Raw genomic sequence first — 25,621 nt, forward strand, 5'->3', positions numbered from 1 at the left:
GCAGTGCTGCCATTGCCGCAACCAACTTCCAAAAGCTTAGAGTTTGGGGGACATGAGAGTAATTTTGGGAACTCCTTCAACAAATAACGTCTTTCCTGAATGGCAATAAGCGGTTAGGTTTGGAAATTTGAAAGCGAAAAATGCGAAGAGGAAAACGGAAGGGACCTTGAAGAATTTTCCAAAAGCGTGACGAAGGTGAAATTGCTTCCATGTTAGGACGTCAGATTCGGGTGGAGGAGACGGTGACGAAGAAGACGCGGATTCAAAGTGGTAGGCATAGGAAGGGTTTGCTTCCACCTTTGCTCGTAGGTCTTCCCAGTGGAAGTCCTTGCAGAAGTATTGCGCTTTTGCTTCTCCTTCACTACTAGTTGTCCCTTTCTCCATTTGCTTCCACTCTTTTTTTATAGCTACAGTGATCAACAACAAGTACTAACTACCTAATTAACATTTGCTACAAAGAGCATAAACAAACCTTTATCATCAGATCTATCACATGAGTCAGTGACAATGGAAGAAAAAAATGAAGGAGAAAACGAAAAAAAAAGAAGTGAGAGAGTTAAGAGAAGGAGAGAAAGAAGACGGTGAAAGGGAGTAATGAAGGTTATGTGAGGGTGTGGGGGTACTGCAGCAGTGAAAAAGGAAATGGGAATGAGATAAAGATTTTATATTAAAATATGTAAAAGTAAAAAGTAAATATTTAGATAATGTTACTTTTGGAAATAAGAAAAGTTGGAGAGGTGCAGAAAGGACTATGTGGTGGTGGAGAGAGTAATTATCTCAAATTTTTTTCCTTAATTCCCAAATTTTTCTAAATACCTTATATGAACTTTTTGAATAGGGTAAAAAAAATCTCTCTCCTTATTTTTTAATTTTATTTATTTTTTTCTTTTGTTTAGAGTTTAAGATTTATTTTATGTGATCTTAATTAGTTTATTTATTTTCTTTAAATTTAGTTATTTGTTTGATTAATTGGTTTTAATCTTTATTTCAATTTGTTTGATATAGAATTTGTAAAAACACACCGTGCTTCTATATATATTGGGTTGAGAATTTTGAACAAGGTAAAACTAGGACGAGACTTTCAATATCTCTTGGTAGAAGGGATGTTGTATATTCATCGTGGAAAGGTCTGAGTTAGTAATGTTTTTAATGGTGGATGACTTTTTTAAATTTAGATCAATGAGAAATAAAGTTAATAATTTTCATTGACTTAAATTCTTAAAATTCAATTATATTAGCATAACTTTATTCACTTAAATTCCTAAAATTCAATTGTACTAACATAAAACTTAGTAAATATTTTTCAAATCAACTTGTTTCTTTCTTAGTCTATCTAAGAGTAACTTGCTTGTTCATGTTCAATAACAAATTTTAATAATAATATCAATAATAATAATAATTAAACATCTATATTTTTAAAATGAAATAAATAATACAATTATGCATCTTTACTATTAAATGTAAAAAGTTATTTCACATTAAAAAAAATTACAATGAAAGTTAATTTATAAAAACAAATCGTGTTACATAGATGTATACGTGAAAATTATATACAAACTTATAATACAAAATAATTAACTGAAGTAATACAAACTTTTAAGTGACACGGGAAATTTAATTAAATCACTTAAAATTAAACGAATTGCTTATGCAGGGAAAATCTCCAATTTTTAAAATAGCTATAAAAATGGAGATGATAATTTCTAATCAATATCAAATATATTAAAAAGGCATATACTATATTTTGAAGTATTTTTATTAACTCGTTTATTTTTCAATAAAAACCATTTTAGTAAAATGTGTTTTTCTTTTCATTTTTAATTATAATTTAAACATGTTATATCTCTCATTATTACAAGTGTATAATGTGAGACATCTTGCAAAAATAACAAAAACACAAACAAGTGAACATACAGTTGCACAGTTTGATGAGGTATTACAACTCTGACATGCACGATTATTTGAAAATTATGTTAAAATATAGCAAACAAACAATAATTTTGTGAGAGAAAAAAAACTTTGTGCACATGGCATGTGTTATTAACAGATGTTGATATTTATAGCTAAAAACGAGTGGGGGATAGATTTGAGGTGTTTTTTTAGCTTTATGTTTCCTTTTTCATGGAAACGTATGCAAAATTGCAGTCAGGCTCTGATAACTCATCCTCCTCGCTCTCCTATTCTCTTTTGCATCACCAATCTTCACCCATTTTTGAATTTCTTATGCAAAGCAAAAGGTGGTGATCTTCTTGAAAGGAGAGTTTTACTTCAATAATTTATTTTAATTATATTAGTTAAGATTAAGGTCTTGAAGGATTTTATTGTGATTCCACAATTTTTTGTTGTGTTTTTATCCTCTCTGGGATTGTAAGTTTTTTGAAACAATATTCAGAGGAGCACTTTAAAAGTTCAGACCAGGTAATCCAGTTCACTTTCTTTCTTTATTTTTCATTATTAATTTGGATCATAATTTGTTCTATTGATATTCATTTGTTTATCTTTTGTTGTTTATTTAAGATTGTCAATTGATCCACATAAACCATATCATTTAGATCCTTTTCACGTATGTAGAAACTTCATTTGTTTCACATGGAAAAAATCTCGATTATTTCATGCAGTTTGTTTACAAACCTGCTGAGAGACAATATGCAAAAACTTACAAAAACTTTTCTCAAAATGATATATAAATACATTTTTTATTTGAAATTAAACACTCAATATATAAATACTAATTTATCACAAACTCTACATCATGGTTGGACTTTGCTGTTGTTGCAATTTCTAATGTCATGCTGAAATTTATGAAATGAACCAACACTTCTGGATATGGTATAAAGTATTTGGTATGAATTTTTAGATGTTTAAGTTGGAGGTATAGATCCATTAAAGCTTTAGATTTTTTTAGTTAATAGTTTGCTTTTGTCTAATTAATTGATATAAAATCTCTCTACAACAGTCAATTAAGACAACTGGTTTTCAAAAGTTAAAGAACTGATTATTTCTGAAATATATTTAAAACTATGAAAATAAATATAATATATCAGAATTTTCTTAGAAAAAATAAAGAAAGATGAAACCCACTTCACCAACCTTGGTGTATTAAAGATGTGGATAAAATTTCATATGATACTTTCTTTTCAATTATTTGTGTGAAGCTACAATCAGATAAATCAGCTTAGGTTTATATTTTAACAAGATCATAATAATAATAAACATTTCATATAACATTGATAGTGTAAATGATATCATATACATAGAAAATATGAATATTTTGTTATGCTTCTGATGATATTTATTATAAAGAACAAGACACTTGAAAGTAAAACGATGCTGGGTTTTAATCTTTAAAAAAAATGGAATGGAATTTCATGGATGAAAATGTGTAATATGTTTTTGTATATTAACTTTTGTATAATTATTTTTAAAATTATAGGATTATTTGTTATTACTCATGTTTCTTTTTTTATACTAAGAGTACAAAAAATTAAACAAATTTTAACCAAAAATTAACATAAAAAAATAAGGATCTAAGATATTTTCATCGAAGACTTAGAAAGATGATTTCATTTTTTTTAAGATTTAAAAATAAAAACATTTAAATATTATATTCAAATAAATGTTCGATGTTTAAAGTGATGCATTATTAAATGATAATTCAATGTTTACATAGGTATATAATACACATGTTTCTTATTTGCTCTTAAAATATTGTCTAAAATTAAATGTAAACTGAGTTATGAAATTAGAATAAATATTTTTTTTAAAATTAATTATATGTGATATGAATTATATTATAAATAGTAATTTTTTTACTAAATAACATTTTATATTTGTTTATGTAGGAAAAGAAAAGCGTAAAACAATGACTAACATGATTAACGATCATTCTAAGTCTCTTCAAAATGTCAATAAATTAATTCCTATATCACCTCCTATGCCACGTTCAATATCAATCAATTCATTTTACGATTGTAAGACATCTTATAATTCAAAACCAAGAACACAAAACAACAACGACTCTTCGTCAAGAAAGGATTTGTGGGAGCGCCTTTTCTATCAAGGTTATAAAGCAGATGTTTGCATTAACACTAACAGTGGTGATGTTGTTTATGCTCATTCTAACATTATTGTAAGTTCATTCATCCTATTCCATTAAAGACTCATCTTATGATCGTATTATGAGATTATGATATGATGTTAAATTTTTCTAAAGTATTGTTTACACATAAAATAAAGTCATTCATATTGAGTTAAGGATATTTGGAATGTTTTATATTACTTTATGATATTAATCATCGGAAAATAAATACATTATATGATCAGTCCTTAAAAACACATTGAATATTTTTTTCTTCCATTGTTGAAGTCATTAATTCATATTATTTGAATAGGCCATGGCTTCTCCTGTATTAAAAGGCATGCTAAAGCAAGCACATCGACATGGACGATGGCGAAAAATATCAATCATTGGGGTTCCACATGATGCAGTTCAAGTTTTTATTCGATATTTGTACACTTTTAGGTATGTTTGATCCTTTGTCATGATGTCATGTAAATCATTAATAACACACACAATTATACAATAATGTTTGATAATATTTTGAATTTTGTTTACTACACTTAGATGTAATTGATTTGTTAATGTAATCAAACATGATAGTGAGGGTTTTGATCTTAATTCATTGTCTTTACTCTTCTTTATAATATATTATTTTAATATACATTTGTTAAAACATTGTTAAATTTGTTTTATAGATACGAGAAAGAAGATATGGATGAATTTGTTCTACATTTGTTGGTGTTGTCACATGTATACATGGTTCCTCACTTAAAGTGTGAATGTGAACAAAGACTAGAATTGGGTTTACTCACCATGGATAACTTGGTTGACGTGTTTCAACTAGCGTTGTTATGTGATGTTCCAAGACTTAGTCTCATTTGTCATCGCAAGATATTGAAAAACTTCAAAGTTGTTTCAGAGTCAGAAGGATGGAAAGCAATGAAGTTGAGTCACCCACTTCTAGAAAAGGAAATTCTAGAGTCAATGATCAATGAAGAAACTGTAAGACCATGTTTTTATTTTTCCTTCATTTTATCTTGGCTAACCGATCCATTCTATTTTTTAGATTTGTTTCTATTTTAAATTTTAGCCTGTGTAAAATAAAATATATAAATATCTAAAGTAGTTTTTATGACAATTTATAATCGATAAAAATATTTTTGTTGCAAAGTTATACAATTCAACCTCTTTATAGTCTGAGCAATGTAGATTAAACTTAATTTATATTCACATTAAGAACTAAACTTGTCGTTTTTGTCTGTGAAAACTAAAACTCAATAAAAGGACAAATATATTACGAAATAAACAACTCAACCTTTTTTATTTACCGTGTGGTGTGAAATTTGATTAGTCATATTAAATATAGTGAAGAAGATTAGGAGAAATCTCCCTTATGTGTTTAGCATACACATAGGGTAGTTTATTTATAATGTAAGATAAGGGTTAAACCCTAAATACAGAATGGGCTAAGCCCAATTAACAGAAACACACAACTTAACATCTAACACTCCCCCTCAAGCTGGAGCATATAAATCATATGTTCCAAGCTTGTTACAAAGATAGTCAATTCTAGGTCCTCGTAAGGACTTGGTGAATATGTCTGCCAACTGGTTGCTTGAGTTAACGAACTCAGTCTTGATATCTCCGGATATGATTTTTTCTCTAATAAAATGACAATCAACTTCAATGTGCTTGGTTCTCTCATGGAAGACAGGGTTAGAGCTAATATGAAGAGCAGCTTGATTATCACATATAAGTGTCATGTGAGTGGCATCTCCAAATTTCAATTCATTAAGTAATTGTTTAAGCCACACAAGCTCGCAAGTAGCAGATGCCATAGCTCTATATTCTGCTTCTGCGCTGGACCTTGCCACAACACTTTGCTTCTTACTTTTCCAAGATATCAGGTTGCCACCAATAGAGACACAATATCCAGAAGTAGACCTCCTATCAGAAGGGGAACCAGCCCAATCAGCATCTGAATAACAAACAATTTTTGTATCGTTGTTAGGGCCATATAGCAAACCTTTTCCAGGTGATCTTTTAATATACTTCAGTATGCGAACAACTGCATCCCAATGGTCTTCACATGGGGAGTTTAGAAATTGACTCACCATACTAACTGCGAAAGAAATGTCAGGACGCGTAACAGTAAGATAGTTTAATTTACCAACTAGTCTTCTGTACCGTTCAGGATCTGAGAAAGGCTCCCCCTGATTTGGTAGGAGTTTGATGTTAGGGTCCATAGGTGTCTCAACAGATTTACAGTTCATTAACCCTGTTTCCTCCAAGATGTCTAACGCATACTTCCTCTGAGATATGACAATACCATCATTGGATTGTGCTACTTCAATACCCAAAAAGTACCGGAGTTTGCCAAGATCTTTGGTTTGAAAATGATGACAAAGGTGTTGTTTCATCTGAGAGATGCCAAGATAGTCGCTTCCTGTGAGAACAATATCATCGACATACACTATTAAGTAGATACATCCAGCACTCGAGTGGCGATAGAACACTGAATGATCCGCTTCACTGCGAGACATACCAAATTGTTGAACAACACAACTGAATTTACCAAACCAGGCCCGAGGAGACTGTTTTAGGCCATATAAGGATTTGCGAAGCCGACATACCAATCCAGATGACTCCCCCTGAGCAACAAAGCCAGGCGGTTGCTCCATATAAATTTCTTCATGCAAATCACCATTGAGGAAAGCATTTTTGACATCAAGTTGGTAAAGAGGCCATTGGCGAAGAGCGGCCATGGCAATGAAGAGGCGAACAGAGGTCATTTTTGCCACTGGAGAAAAAGTATCACCATAATCCAAACCAAAAATCTGTGTGTAGCCTTTGGCAACCAGTCGAGCTTTCAGACGATCAATCGTGCCATCAGGACCAACCTTGATAGCATACACCCACCTGCAACCAACAACAGACTTTCCAGATGGTAATTGGACCAGCTCCCAAGTTCCACTGTCCTGTAAAGCACTTAATTCATCCATCATAGCTTGACGCCAACCAGGATGAGTTAAGGCATCACTCACAGATTTGGGAATTGACACAGAAGAAATGGATGAGAGACAAGTATAAAAAGATGGAGATAATCTGTTGTAATTAAGAACAGTATAATGGGGGGAAGGGTTACGGGTAGAGCGTATACCTTTACGGAGGGCAATAGGCAAGTCAGACTCAGTTGCTGGAGCCGGAGGAGACACAGGAGGCGGCACTGGAAGTGAGTCATGAGGGAGACAATTGCGGCGACGATAAACCTGAAGGGGTGGTGGTGAAGGACGATCCTGTGGTGAATGAGAGTCTAAAGAAGGAGACAAAATGGGTGGAGCATCACCAGGAGGATCACAGATAAGAGGAATATCAACAGTAACAGGGAGAGGTACAGAACTAGAAGATAAATGTGTAAAGTAAAAAGAAGATTCATCAAAAGTGACATCAGCAGAGATAAAATGACGATTGAGGGAAGGGGAAAAACACTTATAGCCCTTTTGTGACCGTGGAAATCCTAAGAAGACACATTTGTGAGACCTAGGAGATAACTTATCAAGACCAGGACTAAAATCATGAACAAAACATGTAGACCCAAAAACTCTAAGAGGTAATGGATGTAGAGGGTCTTGAGGAAATAATATAGAATGAGGGATTTTGTTTGCTAGGACGGAAGATGGCATGCGGTTGATAAGATAACATGCCGTGAGAACAGCATCACCCCAAAAACGTGAGGGTACTTGACCATGAATGAGAAGGGTACGAGTTGTTTCAATAAGGTGTCTATTCTTGCGCTCAGCCACCCCATTTTGTTGAGGGGTATAAGCACATGAGGTTTGGTGAAGAATGCCATGAGAAGCCATAAAATGTTTAAACTGTTGAGAAAGGTATTCACGACCATTATCACTACGTAAAGTGCGAATAGAAACCCCAAACTGAGTTTTTATTTCATTGAAAAAAGTTTGAAAAATAGAAAACAACTCAGAACGATTCTTCATGAGAAACAACCAAGTACATCTGGAATAGTCATCAATGAAGGTAACAAAATACTGAAATCCTAAAGTTGACTTAACACGACTAGGTCCCCAAATATCAGAATGAACCAATGAAAAGGGGGATGACGCTCGTTGTGAAACACTACGAGGAAAGGAACTACGAGTATGTTTACCTAACTGACAAGACTCACACGACAAACTTGATAATTTGGACAGACTCGGAACAAGTTGCTGCAGTTTGGCAAGACTGGGATGACCTAACTGAGCATGAAGAAGGGATGGTGACTCCATGATTACGCCAGCATGTGGAGAAGGGCTGAGATGATATAGGCCATGAGACTCACATCCTGTGCCAATCATGTGTTTCGAACTCCGGTCCTGCAACCAAACAGAATCTTTGGTAAATGAAATAACACAATTAAGGGAACGAGTTAGACGACTTACGGACAATAAGTTAAAAGGAGACCCAGGGACATAAAGTACATTATCAATGGATATGGACGGAAAAATATGAACAGTACCAATACCATGAGATGAGACTCGAGACCCATCAGCCATCGTTACCGAAGGTAAATTAGCCGGACATGACAAGGAAGAAAACAAGGACTTGTTACCAGTGATATGATCGGTGGCACCTGAGTCAAGGACCCAAGATCCGAGAGAGTGAGTCAGACCGACAAAAGGAGTACCTGTGCGTGTAACAGAAGCAGATGTAGTGGAACTAGAGTGCTGACGGTCCTCATACCATCTGAGAAATTCCTGAAAGAGTAAAGGGTTATTCATGGTATTTGATGAAGTAGGATGGTCTGCAGACGGTGATCGGGGAGGTGGATCAGAATTAGCCATTGCTATAGGTCGAAGAGGACGTCCATGAAGTGCATAACATCTATCAATTTTGTGGCCTAGCTTGCCACAGTGGTCACATTTTGGACGTCCTTTACCTGGTTGGCGAGACCGACTCCGATCATCAAGGTGGACAGCCATGGAGAGGGAGAAACCCTAAAAATTCAAAATGCTCCGATTGACGCAACGACCACAGATCCAGAAAGAGGGCGAGGAGGCGATCACGGCGGTGCTGATCGGCGGCAGAAAGCTCCGGCGACGCGCCGGCACGCGCGGCGGCAGCGGCGGCAGCGGCGACTTTTGCGGCGGCGCGTGGAGGCGCGTGAGAGGTCCGTTCGCCGCGATCTTCGTACGACGGTGGTCGCCCGGCCGAGACGCTTCCGATGGTGTGGTCGCCGGTCGATTCTGGAACTCCGGCGGCGGCGGCGGCGACGGCGGCGGCGACGGTGGCGACGGCAGCGGCGGCGATTGCGACAACAGCGGCAGTGATGGTGCCGGAGACCGTGGAGTTGACTGGAACTATTCCTGTGCTCTAGATACCATATTAAATATAGTGAAGAAGATTAGGAGAAATCTCCCTTATGTGTTTAGCATACACATAGGGTAGTTTATTTATAATGTAAGATAAGGGTTAAACCCTAAATACAGAATGGGCTAAGCCCAATTAACAGAAACACACAACTTAACATCTAACAAGTCATTTATCTAATTGCTTTTACATTAATTTATTACGCAGATAAAAAAGGAAAGAATCAGAAAAATGAATGAAAAAAAGGTATATCTACAATTGTATGAGGCCATGGAAGCTCTTGTTCACATATGTAAAGATGGTTGTCGAACTATTGGTCCTTATGATAAAGATCTTCAAGCAAACCAACCATGTAAGTATTCAGCATGCAACGGATTAGAGTTGCTTGTTCGTCATTTTGCTGCATGTAAGTTGAGAGTTCCCGGAGGATGTGTTCATTGCAAGAGGATGTGGCAATTATTCGAGTTACATTCTCGATTATGTGTTAATCCGGACGATTGTAGAGTTCCTTTATGCAGGTAATTAATAATAATATGTGTTTTATATTGAAAATGTACTTTTTTACAACTTGTTCATCCACTGCAATAGTAACACATTTTCTTTTTATTTCAGGAACTTTAAGGAACGAATATCAAAACAAAGCAAGAAAGATGAAATTAGGTGGAAAATTTTGGTTGAAAATATCTTGAGAACAAGAGGAATCAAGATAGCATCATGTTTTTTGCAACAATGATTGTGATGTTGTGGTAGATGCATAAATTTTGGATACTAAGAGTTGGTCTAAAACCAAATGCTAATTGTATATTCAATTTCTGTAAGTGTTAATAAGAAAATAAGGTTAAAGATGAAAATTTTCTCTTTGTTACCTTAATTAAAAAAAAAACAAGTAGAAGAACATCTTTTTCTAATATGTTTATTATTTTTTTATGTCAATTTTTTATATATTTATTTAGTTTCTTATTCATTTGGTCATGGAACTGTTTATTTATTCAAAAGTGTGGATATCAATCTATCATTTATATTTATGAATAGAAATTTAATATGTATATGACTTTCAATGATGTCATCTTACATCATTAGTAAGTACATCTTTAATTAATGAGCTGTATGTATTTGAATTAAGCTTTCAATAAAGTGGGTACTTATAATTAAGAAAAACACATAATAGCGAATAAAAAGATTAAATATGTTTTTCATTTCAAACTATTTATTAAATTTGTTATTCGTCACTAATTAAAAATATTCATAAGAAGTGGATAAAATGATCCAGAATGATAAACCAATTTTTCTTTGATTTTTCTTCAACTTTCCAACTACTTTCATGAAAAACCATTTATCTTCAAAATCGGCTTGAGAACCCAATTAGTTTATCAACAAACCCTAAACACACAAAGGAATTTGATAAAGATCGTGAGAGAAGTTTGTGACAAAGATCTTCAACCCCAACCAACACCATTCTAGGGTGTACTTCAAGACATTTGAAATAACTCTAACCCCTTCCCCGAATAAGTAGTTATAGGTGAAAGTTCGTGGTGGAGATTTGTCCTGATAACCACCATCACCACCACCAAGCTCGTCACCTTTAGGGATACCTCTAAGTCTGTCACCACCAGAAAAAGTTGTGTAATAAGAAGAAAAAGTGTAGTAAATTTATATTTATTTATAAATTTGAGGAACGAAACTGATATATACTTCAAAACAACAACGAAATGCAAGTTTAGTAAATAGTTTAGAGACAAAAAAATATATTTAAGTCTAAATAAAATAAGTAAATTATAGTAGATTGGATTTTTTATAATATTTACTTAATATTTTTGTTTATTTTGTAGACAATTTTTTTAGGAATTTTATTTGTTTTATATACATCTCTTTTCAAGGGACCTAGATAAGCTAACCTAAGTAATTTAATACTTAAATTAAATCAACTTTTAATTTTCAGCAAGTGCTATTAAAAAATAGTAAGAGAATGTTGTGTTTTTTTCCTCAAAACTCAAGGTTTCTTTGTGCAACTTCTTGAAGTGCTTGAAAACTATTTGTTCGTGTTTTAAAGTTTTAGGTTGTGAAATTTGAAAACATGTTTTAGATAGTACAATTTGAAATATATTTTAAATAAAAATATATATTTTAGATTTTGTAATATATATATATATATATATATATATATATATATATATATTATTTAGAATCTTCTGTGGGTTACACAAACACCAATAATATTGGAAACTATATAAGGGATCGACACAACTTTTTATCCAAAATCTTAAGACAATAGATTAAGGAGTTTTTCATCTTTATATAGTCTTTATATACTTTTTTTTTTCTCAATTTTATCCAATGTGGGACTTAGACTCACACTTGCATATCCAATAGAAATATGTTAGATATATATTAAGATTTGTATATAAAAGGTTTAGACGAGAGAAAGAGAAAGGAGAGAGATTTTTTATACAGAAGTTGTGTCATGAGAAAACGGATTTGGAAACGCAAACCAACATGAATCCATTTTCTAAGTCTGCTCGTGTTTCTAAATCCACTGTTTTCAGTTTGAATTTAATTATTTTAAATGATTTAATTGTACTTTAAATAGAATTTTTAATTTATTATATTTTTGGTGATTATAAATTGCTTTATTTTTAATAAAATTTTATGATTTGATACATATATATTTATAGTAATTAAATAGTTAATTATATTTTAATTAAATTTTATTATTTTTAATTATTTAATGTTTTATTTGTTTTATAATTTTTAAATTTTTTATAATTTTAAGATATATAGTTGTTTTTTAATGAAATATTAGGATTTTATAAATATATAAATATTTGAATTAATTAAATTAATTATGAATTAAATAATTTTGTTTGTATATATTTAATATTTATTTTAATTTTTTTAATGAATTAATTAAATTGATTAATTTTTTTATTTTAAACTATTTAATGTTTTATTTCTTTTGTAGTTTTTTTATTTTTTACAATTTGAAGCTATTTTGTTATTTTTTTGATGAAATATTATAATTTTGTAATTATATCAATATTTTAATTAAATAAAAATATTTTGAACTAATATTAATTGTTTGTAATAATTCAATATTTAAATAATCTAATATACTTAAAAAAAACACAAAAATAATAATACTTAAGACTACAAAAAAATATTTTAAAATTTTTATATCAATTTTAAATAAATTTATCAATTTTAAATAAATTTAATTTTTTAATCAATTATATAAATTCATATAAATTATCTAATTAAACATTTAAAAATAATATAATAAAATATTTTAAAACAATATAATAAATATTTACAAATAATATAGTTAAAAATTGAAGAAAAAACTATGAAAAATATATATGGATTTTCATATCCGATATATGTTTTTTATACTATTAATTTATATATGTTTTTCAAAACTACCTAAAATTTTTTACAATTTTTTCGTAACAATTTTAAATATCAATCTTTTTAATAAATTAAAAAATTCATACACTTTATGTAACATCCCAAAAATACAGTGTAAGACCATATAGAGAATAATCACATGTTAACAATACTACAGATCAGTTCAACGCTCGATTACCATTACGGTCGAACGACCTTACATAACAGTAGGGAATTTAAAAACTAACGCTAGCTACTATCAGACCGAACGTTTACCAAAAATATACTAATACCGCACGGTCTTTACAAAAGATAACGCCAACACCAGATCGAACGCTCTCAAGGTTCGGCCTTCACTTTCGTTGCATCTTTCAATACTTCTTCAAACAGTTCTTCTCTTTTTGCTCACATGATCATTGCAAAAGGACAACGACAGGACGCACAACACAGACAAAAATTATAAACAGGGTAAGCTTATGTAATTTAATTTATTCAATCACAACATACAACATATAACAAAACCAACAACGACCACATCATAATTCATACATTCATGCATGCAAAGAACGACCACATGACTCTGACTGTCCGGACTGTATGAATCCTGTGTAGCTACGACGTTCGTGCACCCGGGTGATGTAGTAACTGGGATACCCTCAACAGCTGCCACCCGAGGTTGATCTGTTCCGTCCAAGTTAACCTTATGGATTAGGACCTCCTGCCATTCCCACACGTGACTTACTCCTCTCTACATGAGAACGAGTAATCATGGAATATCAGGATGAACGCCCGCTAAGCTTTGCCCACATTCATACTTTACCAATCAATAGCCATTTTCTGAGATATTCCTCCCTGGAATACTCATTCATAATCAACTATTTCATACACATCACATCTCAATTTTCCTCATACTTAATCATCCATACATTCAAATGAAATAAGATCATACGCTCTTATCATAACCCAAGTACCACTGGAATAACGCTTCTTAGAAACTAATGAGACTGAGCGCTACTCATCTACTTCAATAAACAGACTCCTAAGAGTTCAACAGGACGCCACAAAGCCTAGGCCGAGTACTAAGACTCTAGGCCGAACACCTTTTAAAGACCAACACTAATTTACACTAAATACTAATACTGATGAGAAAATATGAAGTAACGGACGCTATTGAGTTTGAATGAAGACTCTCATTCTAAGAACGGTAATAATATATATTACAGAAAACAAGACCCAGTGCTTGGTTTAAGACCGAGCCATGTAGAAACCGAACACTATTGGACGAGCGTTGGTCAAAGACCAAATGCTTATCATGAACGAGCGCTACTGAGACTGAACGCTTGATTCAAGACCGATCACTAATAAACTCACATAAAACAAATGAATATAAATCTATACAATTGAGCCACCACTTAATTCTGAAGGAAAAAGAACGACAATGCCTACGAACTTAAGTAGTATATAACACATTTAACTAAATTGTTTAGGAAGTCTAAAGAAAAACTACAATTATACTGAACACTCATATATACATATCTACTATTATAATAGGCTCTTCATTAACGAAATCCTTTCTAGAAGAAAAACTTAACATGAACGGACGCTCAACGAAAACTGAACGATGAATACAAACTCTCGGTCACAGTTTACCTATTCCTATATAATATTACAGAAAGACTCTTAAACACTATCCCTAACGCATGATAATTCAAGTAAGACCATGCACTCCCAAGAAAAATCGAACGCTCGCTAATGACGCTCGACCATACTATCACCTTTACTCAGACTACCGCAGTTTGAATATCAATTCCTATCTCAACTCAATTCACAACATGCATCATTCATCCATCCACACGTTCAAACAAGCAGTACACACAAATCTCATATTCATCAAATAATCAAACAACGTATCATGCAAACATGCCAACGTTCAAACAAGAATTTAATCAAATTATATAAGCTTCCCTTACCTCGACACGTAACCGAACGCTCAACTATGCAGGATTAAAGCTCCCTACTACCAAAGACTTAGCGTCCGACGGCCACGTTTTAGGAATACTGAACCACATAGAAACTCAGAAACGCTCAGAATTATACTATCTACTCAGGCAACCAGAAATAGAGGGTTGCATGCAAGACTTAAACGAACGCACTAGAGAGAAAGAGACTCACCGGCTCAGAATCATAAATCGATCGGTTTAAATGGAAGCTCTTGACGCCGGGAGTGTTCCAGCGGTGCGTGAGAGGTGATCGGAAGAAGAAATGGTGAGGTTTTCTTAGAGAGGAGGAGGAGATTTTAGAGAGAAGAAGGAGAAAATGGTTTCAGCAGGGTCTGAGAAGAAAGGCATGCAGAGAAGTGGCACGACATTTGAAATTTGGCCTTAAATAATGTCGTCGCCCAAAACGAACGATCACTCTCCTGCAGCCACCTGTTCTCCACTAACTGAGACGCTCACTCACTTCTTGGTACATGGATCCCACTACTTGAAGTTTTTGGGTGTGTTTTTAATGGGTTCTGACACTTTATTTTATAAAAAAAATGTTAACAACATAAAAACTAATAGAATAAATTAATCATATAATTAAATTAAAAAATCATAAACTAATACAACAAATTAAACAGTTATAAATAATCTAATATACTTAAGAATTACTAAAATAATAATATTTAATACTACCTAAAATATATCTTAAAATTTTCATATCAGTTTTAAATAAATTTATCAATTTTCAATAAATTTAATTTTTTAATAAATTAAATAAATTCATACAAATTCTCTAATTAAACATTTACAAATATTATAACAAAATATTTAAAAATAATATAATAAACATTTACAAATAATATAATTAAAAATTACAAAAATAATTATGAAAAATGTAGGATTTCCATATCTATATATGTTGTTTATACTACTAGTTTATTCAAAACTACCTAAAACTTTTTACAAATTTTTCATAACAATTTTAAATACCAATTTTTTTAATAAATAAATAAAAATCATACACTTTATTTTATAAAAAAATGTTAACAACATAAAAAATAATTGTAAATTAATCATTTATAATTAAATTAAAAAATAATAAAATGATGCAACAAATTAAACAGTTATAAATAATCTAATATACTTAAAAAATACTAAAATAATAATATTTAACACTATATAGAAAAAATTTTAAATTTTTCATATCATTTTTATATAAATTTATCAATCTTAAATAAATTTAATTTTTTTCATAAATTAAATTAATTCATATAAATTATCTAATTAAATATTTATAAATAATATAATAAAACATTTTAAAATAATATAATAAACATTTATAAATAATATAATTAAAAAATAAAAAAATTATCAAAAACATTATATCGGATATGAAAATCCGATAGAAGAAACACCAGATTTCGAAATCCAGTGTTTTTTCTTTCAGATTTTCATATCCGATACAATGTTTTTGATACTAATAACTTCTATATCCTACATGTTTTATTAGTTTCATTGGTTATTAAATTTTTTAATTTTCTAGCACAAATCAAAATACCAAACACAACACAAATGCTAACTTTAATGTACGACAATAAAGTCATAAATGAGTAATAATAATAATACAGTGATTAGGATAATATTGATAATCATAAATAATTAATTGGGATCTAATATATTATTAGTTAGGAAAGCTAAAATCATTAAAATTGAAGCAAAACACAAAAAGCAAAAATGATAATAACACTAAGAACATGTTAAACACATATCAGATATCAAAATTTGAAAACCTATATCGGATGTCAAAATGTAATTTCTTTTATATCATTATATAGAAGTCCAAATAGAGGAAGATTCAGATTTTGACACTCAATATACATGTTTTCAGATTTTAATATCCGATCGAATGTCAATAACTGGAGAGTATGTGTTGGATTGTGAAATCTGATCAAGACCTGAAGCTTTCAAATAGACTGATGTACCAGTTTGACACAAAAAAACTTAAAAAATCACTCTCCCCAACTCTAATGTCAATCACGAACACAACAACACTTCCACCACACTTTTACAACGAAAAATCTATCTTAAAACTCTTTGAATGTAACGAAAATGGAAGATATACACGAGGACCATATACCAGAAAAAACAACATGAAAGAAATGAAGAAGAGTGCGGACAAGATACTATAAAATACAATCAGCTCATTAAATAAGTTAGTTAATCACTTCATTATTTTTCACCTGACTTCGTTAATCAAAAGATAAATCTAAAATTGTCCTAAAAAGAATTGTCCAAATGTTTTTTTTTAGATCAACTCATTAGAAAAAAAATGCATGACCATTTATTCTGCACCCTACTTTGTTTGTTCTGCATCCCATAAAAGTGTTAATCTTGAGATTATTCTTTGTTAAAATAATAAAAAGGTTACATCTCTTACTCTTAATATTTTTTGAATTAGATAATTCAAAATACTTTTAAATTGGAAAAATATCTTTTAAAACACGAAAAATAAATATAATCTAGATGGAATGTTTTGAAAATATTTTTCAAAATATTCATTTTAGAAAGTAAAAACAAATTTTGAAACATATGTTCTAGAAAACCTTTCTATATCCAAAATTTCTTGCAGAAAACTTATTTCAGAAAAAAAAATTCAGAATTAATTATAATTATAATAATAATATGATAATATACTTTTATTTGATACATACTATAAAAATAAAATAATTGTTAAACTTTATATTATTTTAAGAAAGAAAAAAATAAAATTGTTTTAAGAAAGAACAGACTAAAAAGTAAATAACAACAATGTCAAATATTTAGGTTGTTAAGTAATCTTTAGTCTTATCACTTATATAATTATTATTTTCAGAACTAGTGTTCCAAAATAAATTTGTATGTCTTTTGAAACAGCTAGCTTCAGGGTTTCTTCTTCTCGAAATTTCCCTTCTCCATGATCCTTCACCGTAGTTACCATCCATCTTCTTCTTCTACAAAAAAATTTCAATTCTTTCTTTCCGCTAAACTTTCCACCATCACCTTTCACTTCACAAAAAATAGGTAGAATCTGGGTCAGTTCCCTGAAATATTGTCGCCGGCGTCGATGTCGCTGCAATCGCCTGGGCTTTTCTAGAAACCGCAGACAACGTCGTTTTGGCACGACTTGAGCCCGTTTTGGTCAACTCACAGCTTCGTTGCAAGTTTGTTGGGGGCAGCTCTCTGCCGCCACGATTTCTCCGTTGCCGTCTCCGGACTTCTTCAATCGTGGCAACCTGTGCAGAGCCCTTTCGAACGAGCAGCTGCGAAGCGTGGGTTTTAGCAACCCCTGCTTAGCAATCTTTCGGTGCCGCCGTTCCCTCAACATTCTCCGCCAAACTCGCTGCCAAACTCACCGGTGCAGAAGGAGACTGGTACAGGGCCGGTACGGGGAAGAAGGAGATGACAAAATCGTCTTTTAATCAAGTCTAGGGAGTGCAGGAAGAAGAAATGGAGGTGCAGGAAAAAACAGCCGAAAGCATGAGTTTGAGGATGCAACTCAGTCCAGTACAAGATAAAAGAAAAAAAAAATGGACATATACCTCTAACTTTCTCTCACCCCTCTCAAGCAAAAACCAGAGAATGAGGAGAAAATAAGAGAAATTAAGACTATTACTCTCCTCTTATTATCTAATCAAACTTCAATAGTTTATTTTCAAACCCACTCAACAGCAACATTTTAATAAATTGAGCGTAGTTGTTCAAATGTTCTAATAGACTCATTTTGACCAGTTCATGCCAACAATATTTTATTTGGTAGATAGTTAGATATTTTTGGTATATGTTACCCGTGTTATTCATGCGATTAAATGGCGTCTTAGTCATTTACCTACCGTTTGCATTTGAATTTCTTTGTCCAAATATTTAAGATCATATTTCTTTTGGTATCATATAGAAAATGTTGTATATTGTTCAAGGATCCTGTCTCTCACGCGTGTCTTTCAGGTATTATCTACAATGGTTCAAGCTGGAAGCTATTTTAGCAGGATTTACTGTGGATAAAGTTACTCCGACGATGATTCACCCTAGAAAGGTACATATATCAGTGTCTGATTGTATTTTAATTACTGGAATTTATTGATGATGGTGACCATTATAACAATGAAAGACTGGTTTAAATCTAGTCAACGTACTACTATCACAATGTTTCCTTACATGTTAGTTTATAAATTGCTAGAATTTTATAGAAATTGATTTTATGATAAACTGCTGTAGAAAACTATCGCCATATTCCCTTCTAGGAGGTATTGGGGTATGCTTAAACTGAAATAGGATTTTGAAACGAAAGATTTGCATAGTTTGTGTGAATTATTAGATTCTTTTTAGATCTCATTTCCTCCTTCCACGTCTTCTTCACTGGAAAAAAATATAATAACCCACTAGAATACGTAACGATAACTTTTTTTTAATTTATACGAGATCTTAGATTAAAACAAACATAAAAGTTATGTATATATAGTGTTCAGAATAGAGGATTTTGGCTCGGTAACCAAGCCAGTGGAACGTTTTGACGATGAAATTTGCTTACTGGTAATGTTCACTTTCGAAACTCACTAACGGATTGGTTTTTCCATAGTGAAAAGAGTGCTTAAGAGATTGGGGTTTATCACCCACTGCAACATTTATTTTCTTATCCCACGTGCTTCAAACATTGAATGTATTTTGTTGGACACACACAAAGAGTTGCTGCAAAATTGATATTTATTATTTATAATTGATTTAAAAAATACATATAGGAGCCTCTTAAGTGAAATCGAAACGTTCTACAATATGACAATTGTGTGGAGCTCTGACCTAATAAAATCTATTTTGACTGTAGAATATGCATTGGAGAAGAAACAAAATGACGCATTCGCTGAACTTCCCATTTAAAATTTTATTTATGCTTCGTATGAAGTAGGATGAGGATGCCACGAACCTTTGCAGCCCATTTCTGTATACCGCCGGTAAACCAGCGAGTTCAGTTTCTTAACCCCACCCCAGCATGCATTTTGGAGTTTTGATGTTTGATGTTCAGTCTCACGGAGGGCTGTCTTTTCACCACCATTACAATTGAAATGGCCCCAATGAATCCAATTCTGGGAAGGTGGTTATCGAAAATCATTCATTTACTTGCCTGTTATTCTGAATGACACTGGTTTCTTTCATATTCACACACTAGGGGGATGAACTTTCCTCGTCTGAGCTTCTATCCTGCTTTGGATGGTTGTTCCTATTGAGAACAGGTAATGATACATTTGGAGGTATTCGGAAAGATCTGCCAGAACCACCAACAATTTTATCATGCATTTTTTCCACTTCTTTGCACACTAGATCCAAAATACTCAGAAAGTCTCTCACAATCATGAAAATTCTGAGAGGGTGGGCTTCTTCCTTTGCTGCATTCCCATGAAAGTATTCGGTGACTTCTTTTACAAGGTACAAAGCTTTTCTCTCATCCGCTTTAATCCTTACAATTTCATCTTCAGCATATTTCAGAAATAGCTTCGTAGAGTTAAAGAAATTGCCAAGCACATCTGGCTTTTCATATTGCAAAACCAATCGCACTTTATCAAGTCCTGTTTCAAGCTTTGAAAGATAGCTGCTCAAGACATCTGAATCCATTCCAGCTGCCTTTTTTACATTACTAAGATCTCTACTGAGCCCTGCCACAACCTGCAATCCTTGCTTCTTAAACTCATCCTCATTAAATTTGGAATCCATTTTCACATTCTCATTTGCAGATTCAGCTCCTGCACCTTCGGATCTAATGATCTCTTGAACCACAAAGTGGAGCAATGTGGTTTTTCCATCTGTTCCTTTTATATCTACTAGTTTCAAGAGTGTCTCCAGTTTGAAAGCTTTAGCATCCCCTCGATTAGTGCCAACATTCATTCTGTTTCCCGTCCTTAGAACAGCTTCAAGGAGTTTGAGGAATAAGCGGCTGTTCTTTAATTCATCACTTGCAGCCTGAAAGATATTAACAACTGAATGATCACTTTCCTGTAAGAGATCAAGAAATCAAAGATAACAAGGAATTTGTGCAAAAAAACAAAGATATAAAGGGTAGAAACTAGACCTCCATGGTTTGAAAAGACTTTCTAAGGTAGTTAATTTCTGCATCAAAGTTGGCTCTATAGAGCATAGCTTCAACTCTTTTAAAGGCAAAAGGGATATCAAGCACTGCTTTAAGAAACCTTTCTGCAGATCCCAGTTTTGAGAGATCACCATCGTAGTTTTTAAGCTTTATCTCTTCCTCTTTAGTCGGAGCCATCTTTACTAGTGTTTCCAATAGCTCAGTGCCCAAACCTTCGGGATTCCCTGTTTCATTGAAAGAAATACTGCCAATTAGCAAAGTGAAAATACATCCTTTGCTGTTCTCAAAGTGAAAATACAGGATGCAGATAAGGAATTGCTTTTGAAAACAAACAATAGGCATGTCAAGGAAAATTTCTTTCAGTACCCTTCTCTTCCTCTACTTCTTTTCAAATGGCTATATCCCATGCAATTTACTTACACACAGTTGCCTACAATGGCCTTCTTTGCCTGTATCCAAATCACCTTATTTTCTAGTTTCTATCAATATTTTCTAGATAGGTATCACACCAATATCTCTTCGATATACAATAATTATGTATTCTTTATTCTCTCGTGTAGTCATACATACATCCATCTTAATATACTCACTTATGCTAATCCCATTTTTTTCTCTTGCACCTTCAAAGCCTAACATTTACTACCACCATAGGTACGGTCAGATCATATAGTAGTATAACAACTTTTGAATATGTACTTTAGAATAAAAAATAATTCCTCATGTCTTTCTCCATTTTAATCACACAACTTGTAACCATATTCATATACTACTCTATCATTATGTAATATTGATCCCCATGTAAATAAACTCAGAAACTTGTGGTATTACACATTTTTCATTTTCTTCTCCTCAAGCAAAAAAACTTTGATTTCAATCTGTCTCCAAAATTCAAGTTTAGAATTCTTTTTATTTTCTTGATTACTCGATCAAGAGAATGCCATCCTTAAAATGCATGAACTTGAATAAAGCCTTCTATATATCCCTGTAAACACATCCAGGACTATATATTAAACAAGGATTTAATATTGAGTCATGGTGTAAACCTATCGTTACAGGAAAGTCCTCATTTTTGCCTTCACGGGTTTTCATGCTAGTAATTACCCTATCATATGTCTGCTTTTAGAAGGATAAAAAGCCTTACGTCCGTCTTTTTCTTTACCTCGGTACTTTTTATCAACCCCCACAGAAGATAAACACTATTAAGAAATAAGAATAGCTTTACTTTAAATTTGAGTGTAAAATATAATGGCAGGCTTTTTTATAGAACACGTTACAATTACTAGTGCTATTTGAGGTGGATGTACAAAAGTAAGGCAGACCCTCTGTTAACGATAAGAATGAATAGACAGTAAACCTGCATGACGTTTAAATCTTTGACAGCAATATACTTTAAACCGTTTCTAGGAAAAACTGCTGACAGGCAATGGATTATAAGGAAATTAGAACTGCTTACTGGCTTGTCCACAGTTTATATCAAGGAATTATATATCAGTACTTCTAAAGAAAGGATATACACCGACACAAAGACAAAAGATTAAAGAAGAAATGTCGTGATCCCACAAGGAAGAATAATCCATCTTTTGGATTAGCACAGGAAGCAAACATGGTGTGTTGGTCTGGTTGTGCCATGTGTGAAATTCATGTGTTTGTTAAACAAGGTCGCCGCTCTGTTTAGTGACAGTCAGAGCCCAAAACTGCACATCTTGGAAGTTTTGGAATTGTAACAATGATAAGCTAATTAAGTACAGTGACCATGTCAGTATTGAGTTTAGTGACAATAATTCCAATAGAAATAAAAGAATAGTATGTGAATAAAAGATCTTTCTCAGTTTGGAGTGGAGGATGAAGTGGGTGTGATCCCACCTTGGTGGATGTTCAATTATTCTTTTATACTTCTAAAGGATGTTTTATGACCGAGAGTATTATAATTTATGAGTTGGATTGTATCTATATTGCACTTTTAAGATCACAGTTACTGAATACCTAATTTCATAGCTTAACATAATAATGCACATGGCATGATGCTGCTTAGACATTCTCATACTTAATTTCAGATGCTATGATGGTGACTTCAAGATGAAGTCCTTGTACTATGCACTCTGTCTTCTTGTATGATATATTCTCTCTTCATCGCTGGCATAAACAGTGATAGAACTTTATGCCCCTCACTCCATGTTTCCCCACACAGTATACAGAATCGAATATATTAACATATCTTAGAAGCATTGTTTTGGTAGGTGACATTAACAACCTAATTAAGGGAATACTGCAGAAGAACTCAGTAGTCAACACTGTAGCTTAGGGCCCCAAAAATGTCTAACAGTAAGATGAACGAATCACCCTTTTAGTATAATTTACCCAAATTAGAAATCTGTCCTCAAGTATCAAGTCTAATTTGATCCCCTAATTTGAAAAAATGAGAAAAGCAAGTTACCATCTAAAAGAGCTTCAGACACCTCCTCTCTGGTCACATTCAAAGCCCTGAGCAGTATAGCTATGTTCTGTGACTTCTTCGGGTCTAACACCCTGTTCTCCTGATCAACAGAAGGAAAAACTGATTTTCTGGGAGGTTCTTTCGGAGCAGAATTCGTGGCTTTGCATCCAAACAACGATTCCATCATGTCTTCATTTAACCTATTTAAAGAAAAACGCCATATCATAGAAACAAAGAAACATTAGCTTCCAGTTATACTAATATCTGAATACTGTTAGTTAACTAATTGAACTCACTGAAACGAGCTTGATTTTATCTGGTCCCACACTGTAGCACGGTCTGAGGTCGCACGCACTTTATCCCAATGCAGAGCCTTTAATTTTGGTTTGGCTCCATCCCTGTCATTGGCTTCAAGCCTCTCGGAAGAACTCACACTCTGTTCAACCTCTTCTGAACCTTTCGTCACACTACCTTCAATTGGTGACAAAGACTGCCTCTTTACAGATGCAGAATTAGAGGAGACACTAACAGCCGGAGACTCTGATTTTCGCGGCGGCGGTGGAGGAGGCGGAGGTGGAGGTGGTGGAGGAGGATTGAGTAAAGTATTTGACACGTGCGAAACAGTGTCGGTTGTTGACTGAAGATGCTTCAAATTCGGAGGTGGGGGAGGCGCCGAAAATTTCGGTTTTCTGGAATGCTTAGGTAGCGGCGGCGACGGTGGAGGGGGCTGCTTTATCGACGGAATGATGACACGGCGTATCTCCGGCGAGGGTGCCGAAACGCGTGACTTGGGCGAAGTTCTCTTGGAAAACGGAACAACGGGTGTGGGCGTGGAATTCGTGTCACGCTTCGCGGGACTACCGTTGACAAGAGAGCTCTGCCGCGAAGCCGGCGTGTAGTACCCATCGACCGACGAGTTCTGCGGCGAGTGAAACACCGTGCCGCGGCTTTCCTCATCGGACTCCGATGAGGAGGAGACCGCCGGCGGGTAGTTTCCGTCGGGAGGCTTACTGAGCGGTGGCATTGGCTGCAACTCAGGACTTGGACGGTAGCGATCGGATCGCTTGAGCTTGTGATACGGCGATCTGTTGGCCTTATTAACATCTCTGTTGTCTCGCGAGTCGTTGGTAGAGGCTCGCGTGGGTTCCACTGTCCCAATGTAGAGGAAACTCGACGGTGGCGCAGTTGAATCAACCTCGTTTCTGTTTGAGATATGGCTATTGTTATTGGTATTCCCACTCCCAGCGACCAGTTTCTGAGACTCCACTGGGTGTTTGGCTCTGTGTTTGTACAAAAAGAAGGCCAACGCTGATAGCATTCCAAGGGTCACAATCCCCACTGAGATCGCGATTGCTACCTTCTTTGTTCCCTTTGCGGGTTGTGTTGCAGTTGGGTTTGCAATTGAAGTGTTGGAATTGGACGGGGCTGCTTGGCTCTGATCCGGTGGGGGCCCCGCCGGGTACTCGTGGAAGAAGGGGATGTTTCCGCCTTCCGGCGATGGAGGACTCTCCACCGGAAGTGGTGGCGGTGGTGCCGAACTCGCCGGGAACAATGGCTGGTGCAGAATTCTTCTTGTACCAGATTCATTAGCGCTGGTATTACTATTGACCCTTTTTGCAGTGTTGACTGGTATGGATAGGAAGAGGAACAGTGTGAGGAGGATGATGTAGAAGTAGAAGAAGCTCAAGTGAGGAGCTTTCATGGCGAATTATCGTGGGGTTCGCTTGTTACCTTTTGTTTCACCCAATTCATGTCTGGGTTTCGTTTCTTTCCCGCAAATTCCTCTCCTCGAAATAAGAGAGAGAAAGAGAGTGTGTGTGTCTGAAAAGAGAGAGAGAGAGAGAGAGAGGAAGCTTCTTTCGGCTGTAATGTAAGATCTGGATGCTACAAAGCTTCCGTCAGCAGGAGCCGTTTTTATTTTATTTTATTTATGTTTTTTACTTTAATCTTTTTTTAATTTATGTCATTCTCAAGTGCAATGTTGTTTCTAAATTTTACTAAATTATGAATTTACGGTGTAGTAAACGAAGTCAATGATGAATAGAGAGGAAAGATTATAAGCATTATACTATTAGTGGGAATGAAACGTGGCAATGTTCTACGTTCTTCATTTTCGCATTATACACGTGGAAGTAGATAAACATATTGTGGATGTATAAGGAAAATATGACATATGGTTATGTAGTGGTAATGTTAAAAGAATAGTACCTTAAGATCCCTTATTTTTTGTTTGCAAGTAATGAGGGAAAAGCACAAATTCCCCCTTGTTGGTGTTATATTCT

The 25,621-nt window shown here is 33.7% G+C and overlaps 2 protein-coding genes across 2 annotated transcripts; one reads left to right on the forward strand and one right to left on the reverse strand.

Moving 5' to 3' along the window:
* The first annotated feature begins 3,860 nt into the window (after positions 1 to 3,860).
* On the forward strand, positions 3,861 to 10,160 carry LOC148191959 (BTB/POZ and TAZ domain-containing protein 4-like). The gene is made up of 5 exons (XM_088099932.1): positions 3,861 to 4,129; positions 4,392 to 4,522; positions 4,756 to 5,062; positions 9,635 to 9,945; positions 10,040 to 10,160. Exons 1-5 carry the CDS (start codon positions 3,863 to 3,865, stop codon positions 10,158 to 10,160), a joined length of 1,137 nt encoding a protein of 378 aa, XP_087956058.1. The 5' UTR covers positions 3,861 to 3,862.
* Positions 10,161 to 19,512: 9,352 nt separating this feature from the next.
* On the reverse strand, positions 19,513 to 25,412 carry LOC124829927 (formin-like protein 6). The gene is made up of 4 exons (XM_047303516.2): positions 23,636 to 25,412; positions 23,340 to 23,539; positions 20,888 to 21,129; positions 19,513 to 20,778 (listed from the first exon to the last, which is right to left on the reverse strand). Exons 1-4 carry the CDS (start codon positions 25,039 to 25,041, stop codon positions 19,987 to 19,989), a joined length of 2,640 nt encoding a protein of 879 aa, XP_047159472.1. The 5' UTR covers positions 25,042 to 25,412; the 3' UTR covers positions 19,513 to 19,986.
* Between the last annotated feature and the right edge of the window lie 209 nt (positions 25,413 to 25,621).

Source organism: Vigna umbellata, chromosome 10, assembly GCF_029865625.1.
Source record: "Vigna umbellata cultivar VRB3 chromosome 10, Vumbellata_1.0, whole genome shotgun sequence".
Taxonomy (NCBI): domain Eukaryota; kingdom Viridiplantae; phylum Streptophyta; class Magnoliopsida; order Fabales; family Fabaceae; genus Vigna; species Vigna umbellata.

Excerpts from the sequence above, each read along its gene's own strand:
- LOC124829927 (XM_047303516.2), bottom strand. The coding sequence starts at position 25,041 with ATGAAAGCTCCTCACTTGAGCTTCTTCTACTTCTACATCATCCTCCTC. Across the intron at positions 23,540-23,635 it reads ATAAAATCAAGCTCGTTTCA|GTTAAATGAAGACATGATGG; the intron begins GTGAGTTCAATT and ends TTCTTTAAATAG. Across the intron at positions 20,779-20,887 it reads AGTCTTTTCAAACCATGGAG|GCTGCAAGTGATGAATTAAA; the intron begins GTCTAGTTTCTA and ends AATATCTTTCAG.
- LOC148191959 (XM_088099932.1), top strand. The coding sequence starts at position 3,863 with ATGACTAACATGATTAACGATCATTCTAAGTCTCTTCAAAATGTCAAT. Across the intron at positions 4,523-4,755 it reads CGATATTTGTACACTTTTAG|ATACGAGAAAGAAGATATGG; the intron begins GTATGTTTGATC and ends TTTGTTTTATAG. Across the intron at positions 9,946-10,039 it reads TGTAGAGTTCCTTTATGCAG|GAACTTTAAGGAACGAATAT; the intron begins GTAATTAATAAT and ends TTTTTATTTCAG.